Source organism: Monodon monoceros, unplaced genomic scaffold (genome assembly GCF_005190385.1).
Source record: "Monodon monoceros isolate NGI ecotype Baffin Bay Population unplaced genomic scaffold, NGI_Narwhal_1 Contig3590_ctg1, whole genome shotgun sequence".
Taxonomy (NCBI): domain Eukaryota; kingdom Metazoa; phylum Chordata; class Mammalia; order Artiodactyla; family Monodontidae; genus Monodon; species Monodon monoceros.
Genome location: NW_021699507.1, coordinates 1 through 5,838, shown reverse-complemented (window position 1 = coordinate 5,838; position 5,838 = coordinate 1). Strand labels below are relative to the sequence as shown.

At 41.9% G+C, this 5,838-nt stretch overlaps 1 protein-coding gene across 1 annotated transcript; it reads right to left on the bottom strand.

Annotated features, from left to right (window-relative positions):
* Positions 1-3,972: 3,972 nt before the first annotated feature.
* Positions 3,973-5,834, bottom strand: LOC114906542 (gamma-crystallin B; the record flags this gene model as incomplete). The annotated part of the gene is made up of 2 exons (XM_029241441.1): positions 3,973-4,248; positions 5,688-5,834. Coding segments are annotated over 2 exons (423 nt in total), but the record flags the coding sequence as incomplete, so codon positions are not given.
* Between the last annotated feature and the right edge of the window lie 4 nt (positions 5,835-5,838).

Below are 5,838 nucleotides of genomic sequence, written 5' to 3'. Positions count from 1 at the left end.
TCTTAACCACTGTGCCACCAGAGAAGTCCAACATTCCTTCTAGAGCTTGTAAAGGGTCACGTGACCCACCATGATGGCACTTAAATCTGGATTATGTAAACTGGCAATAATATGTCATTTAATGTACATCCCTCTGTCTCCGTAACTTATATGTACACTGTGTCTTGACTTGTAACAGGCAGAACAGTTCTCAGAGCTTCCTGAGGTGCTCTTCCCAGGTTATAATCCTCAAGTTTGGCTCGAATAAAATTTTCCAATTCTTTCTTAAATTGACTGATTAATTTTTCATCAACAAGAACAATACGTCTCAGGACTTCCCTAGTGGTCCAATGGCTAAGACCGCACGCTTCCAATGCTGGGGGCCAGAGCTTGATCCGTGGTCGGGGAACTAGATCCCACATGCATGTTGCAACTAAGAGTTCGCATGCTGCTACAAAGAAGTCTGCATGCTGCAACAAACATCCCACGTGCTGTAACTAAGACCCTGCACAGCCCCAAATAAATAAACAAAAATTAAAATTAAAACAAAACAAAAACAATACGCCTTCTTGTTTAAGCAAAAGGTGGTTGTGATTGTCAGTTTTGTTTTAACAAACCCACAAAGAAGAAAATTTGAACTCCAAAAGTCCAGAGGGAATAGAATAAGACACCTGCTTACATCAGGACCTACCCCTTGAAAATGGGGAAGGGAAACTGGAGAGGGAACCCATAGCGAGGAGAACATTTTGAGGGTGTAGCTCAATAAAGTGGGGTCTTGACACTTTTATGGAATAGCTGCTACTTCAGTTTCTGTGCTTGGTGGAACTTTTATAAGGTTAGTCCAGAAGACACTGTGGATTCAAAGGGAGAAAAGAGGGAAAAAAAGGAAGAAATAGCTTTAAAATCTGGACTTATAACAAGCTAGGATATATAGGAAATACTAGCGTGTGTAGGGCATGTAGGATGATACCAGGGTTATCTTGAATTTTTGGTTCATCTTCATGGGGAGAAGGTTAGTGGGATCCTGTAGGGTATCCCTTCTCTGCTTTCACCTCAGACACTCATCTCTTCAAGGTCCCAGTGTTTAGAAAGAGGATAGAGAGAAGGAGGAAGGATAGATTAGGAGTTAGTTTGGGCATAATGTCTTCGCCCGGCCACTCCCCACTGTTGACCTTTTCTTTAAGTTGGGATTAGAGGGTGGATAGCATTCTCTTTGCCTGTGCCCCAGGAAGGGAAGCAACTTGCAGACTTGATCAATGAGATCCAGGGTCTCTAGTTGTATGTGCCTTCAGTTCAGGTGTTTCACATAATTTCCATGTCTGATGCCTGTGAGTTTATGCCTACTAGGCAAATAATGTAAAACTTGGCACTCCAAGAAGCTTTTGGCTTTCTCATTCATGTTTGCTGTATTATTATTGGCAAACAGAGGACCCTGGCTAATGTCTCCAGGAAGCCAACACTAGTTTTGGGAATTTAAAGGTTAAAGAACTGAGATTTAGGAACACTTAATATCAAATAATACAAGAATCTATTTTCCAGGGAAGGAGCCTTTATAAAGAGCCTTACCATGTGCCCCAATTTGCCTTGAATGGTCCTGCTTCATGCCTCTTGCTCCAGTGTAATCCTTAATAGAACACACTCACTCTCAAAAATGACTCAGGATAAGCAACAAATTGTATGCTTGTTCTGGTAATAAGCCACTTGGGTGGTGGATATGGAGCCCTTGATGTGTGAGATGGAAGGAGACTCTACAGAGAATGAACAAACATGTGGGTACATCTAAGGACAGAGAAGAGAGGAGCAAGGAAGGGAAAGACCAGGCCACCCAGCAGCAGGTTGGAGCTTGCAGACTAGAGCAGGGTCATCCAATATTAAACTTGATATTGTTGTGCTATTGTGATCTAAACTTGCATCTCTCCCCTCACAACCTCTATAGCAAAGCTGGCTGCACACATTAATGCTTTATGTGAGAAATGGTTCAGGAGTTCAAGGAAAAGGCACTATGTCTCCACTTTGGGTCAGTGTGGATCCACTCAATGACAAGGCAGGAGTTCAGAGTGGAGAGTAACTGGCAAAAGCATAAACAACTCGTCTCCGCATAAACAACTCGTCTCCTCTCCAGAATTCCAAGAAACATTGGGTATATGTGTGTTGGAAGAAGTGGGTACATAAGTCTCCCACCTGCTGTGAGATGAGCTTTGAGCCATTTATTAAAACCTCAAAAGGTAGGGTACTTCAGATGAATTTTGACCTGAAGCTGTCAGCTTCACTGGGGAACTTTATAAGAAACAGTCCTAAGAACCATATTTAATTATCGCAGGATGTTATTGAGGACGTTGTTTCTCAGTATCTTGTTTACTAGGACCCACAAGAAAACTTTCTTTTAGGTTTCAGTACTGGGAATGGTTAGGCTAGTCTTGAATAATTAATTTATTTGTCTTATGGACTCTGTCAGTCATGGAACTGATCATGTTTCCTTCTATGTCTTGGCTGCTGGATCCAAATCTGGTTCTAACTTCAGCCACCAAAGTGCCTTTATAACACCCAGTTTGGGCTCAAACTTCACTCCTGGCTCCACCTCTCTCTCTCTCACTCTCTTGTTTTTCTTCTGACCCAATTATTTCATTCACCTATTTTTAATTTCTTTAATTTATTATGTTGTAATTCTTTATTAGTGACCTTAATCTATGTTTTTAAAATAAAGAAAACAACTCAATCAAACAAGCAAACTTCTCCAGAAAATTTTAATGCCCTTTTTTGATTTAGTATTATTCTTCTTTATTATTATTATTATTTTGGCTGCATTGGGTCTTCATTGCTGCGCGCGGGCTTTCCCTAGTTGTGGCCAGCAGGGGCTACTTCTCATTGTGGTCCCCAGGATTCTCATTGCAGTGGCTTCTCTTGTTGCAGAGCACGTGCTCTATGCACATGGGCTTCAGTAGTTGCAGCATGCAGGCTCAGTAGTTGCATGATGCGGGCCCTAGAGCGTGCAAGCTTCAGTACTTGTGGCATGCGGGCTCTAGAGCTCAGGCTCAGTAATTGTGGTGCATGGGTTTAGTTACTCCGTGGCACGTGTGATCTTATCACCCCAGGGATTGAACCCGTATCCCCTGCATTGGCAAGAGGATTCTTCACCACTGCACCACCAGGGAAGTCCCTTATATTTCTTATATGGTCACAGTACTTTACTCCTATTAAAATGATGGGAGGCAGGGACTTCCCTGACATTCTAGGAGTTAAGACTCCATGCTGCCACTGCAGGGGGTGTGGTTTCCATCCCTGGTAGGGGAACTAAGGCCCACATGCAGCGTGGCCAGAAAAAAAAAAAAAAAAAGATAGGAGGCAGAGTTTTCCTATGTGCATATGGTTTTTGGTAAAAATCCTGAAAATTTTGTACAAAGCACATATAGCAAAGAGACAGTGAATTCTATTGGAAAATCTCATGGAGGTATGAGGTATTGGAAATGGGAGAAAAGGGATGGAGGCTGTTAGAAGGATAAGGAGTGCAGTAGGTGAGAGGACCAGTTCATTTATTTGTTTGTTTATGGAGCTAAAGTAAGAGTCTAGATGAGAATGGCTTTCCTTATCAATTAAGACTTGGACTATATAGGGAAGATGGTGGGGATAACCTGGAGGGATAACTTGAGGTGTTTCAATAAGTACTTCTTTATTATTGTAACTTTATTTATGTAACTTGTTTATTATTGTAACTTGTAAGATTAACCACAAATGGGTTGAGCCCAGTTGAACTGAACTTTGAGCCCACATGGCCTAGCCTTTAAAAGAATGCTGGCAATAATATCCTCTACTCACTTCCCCTTATAAGAGGTTGTTCCCCATCTTGAAAACATATGTTATCATGTCTGGTCAAGTGCCATTATTGGTTTTGAAGGCCTAATAGATTAAAAGAAAGGCAGGACTCTATTAGTGCCAGAAACACAAGCTAAATCTTTTATTAGATTCTAAAGGAGAAAAGTGGAGAATGAAAATACTTCAGTAAAAATCTGTCACCCGTCTTAGAGAACCAGCTTTGGCATTCATCGCCCCCCAGTCAAGATATCTCCTGTACTCCCCTGGCCTCAGGAGGTACTGCCTTCCCCTGTAGTTGGGCAGCTCGTAAAGGACCCAGGAGCCCTCCAGCACATTGAGGGAGTGGATCTCATTGAGGTGGAAGCGGTCCTGAAGAGAGAGACAATCGTCTGTGATCTCTGACATTTGTCCTCTGAAGTCATCTCTCTCATAGATTCTCATTCTGAAAGTGCCGGAGTGCTAGGGTGGCAGACAGAGAAGAAAAAGTAAGTGAACACAAATAGAGAGAAATTAAAGTTCCCTTAGTCCAAGTCTGCTTTCACCACAACCATGTCGCAGAGTTAAGGAGCCTTCCTGGTCTCCAACGCCCACCCGTGAATCTCACGGTGGATGGGCTAAGCTAGGAACAGAACTTAGCAGCTCTTCAACTGCTATGCACCAGTCTGTGTCCTTGGGAATTTAGGTTTGTCTACAATAAAATTGATCATTTTAGTGCTTCTTATTAGAGAACATCCCTCTCAAAGGAGAAAAGTGAGCATCATTGGAAAGTGAATCCTCATTTGATATATTACCCTTGTTATAAAGGAATCAACATTTAGCTATTTTCTGTAAGACTAATGTTTTGGTTTTCATGCATACTATGGATTATTAAGCCCTTGCAAAAAAGTAAGATGACACATCTTCCCTACCTCCATTTTCATAACTTCATTTTCAGTTCAAATTTCCACCTATGTGACTCTTAAACTTCCTTTCTGGCCTCCTACCCTTCACTTCCTCATTCCCTCAGCAGCAGGAATGGTCTTCTTGCAGCTCTGTTTGGATGACACCATATCTCATGCTCCCGCACTTCTACACATTCTTCTAAGAACTCTGCCATCACTCTCTAGGAAAGACTGAATCTCAAACTTTAGTTTTGGATGTGGCCTTTCCTCTAATTTCTACCTCTAGGTGAGCTAATATGTACTGCCTACAAAATCAGAATAGAAGCCAGGGTGCCTGTCTTCTCTAGGAGGATAATCAATTAGAAAAGTAAGCCAAAGCAAGCAAAAGTATTTTTATCAATTAAACAGAACCAGATTGTATTTATAAGTTGTGATATATTGGATTTCTGCGTTGATATGGCTTGCAATGACCACTTTTAGAAATTATATCTTGGAGTGGGAGTTTAGGGTTAGCAGAGACAAACTGTTATATATAGGATGGATAAACAACAAGGTCCTACTGTATAGCCCAGAGAACCATAATCACTTTCTGGTGAAAAACCGTAATGGAAAAGAATATAATAAAAAGAATGTATGTATGTATACCTGAATCACTTTGCTGTACAGCAGACATTAACAGAACACTGTAAATCAACTATACTTCAATACAAAAAAAAAGAAATTATATCTCGAACAGATGATAACTTCAGTCTCTTCTGTGTTCTGCTTTTTGTTAATGAGTCTTTTCATTTTTGATTCCGTTTAAAACATGAAACCCTGGGAATATGTGATTTTAAAAAAACCACCAGAGTTCATGAAGAATGGCTTGCTATCTGGGACACCCTTCTAGAATGGACTGCATGCACTGGGCTCACTCCCCCTTTCTGCTCTCCAGTTGGAACCGTTTGGTTGAAGGATGACAGTTTTTAATGGCTTTGATTTCCAAAGAGAGGAAGGCAAAGACAGAGCCACACTCACTGTGGGGATGAGGCGGCAGGAGCGGATGGAGTCGTTGAAGCCCATCCACTGCTGGTAGTCGGGGTAGTCGCCGCGCCGCAGGAAGTACTGGTGGCCCTGGTAGTTGGGGCGCTCGTAGAGCATCCAGCAGCCGCTGTCCACCCGGATGGAG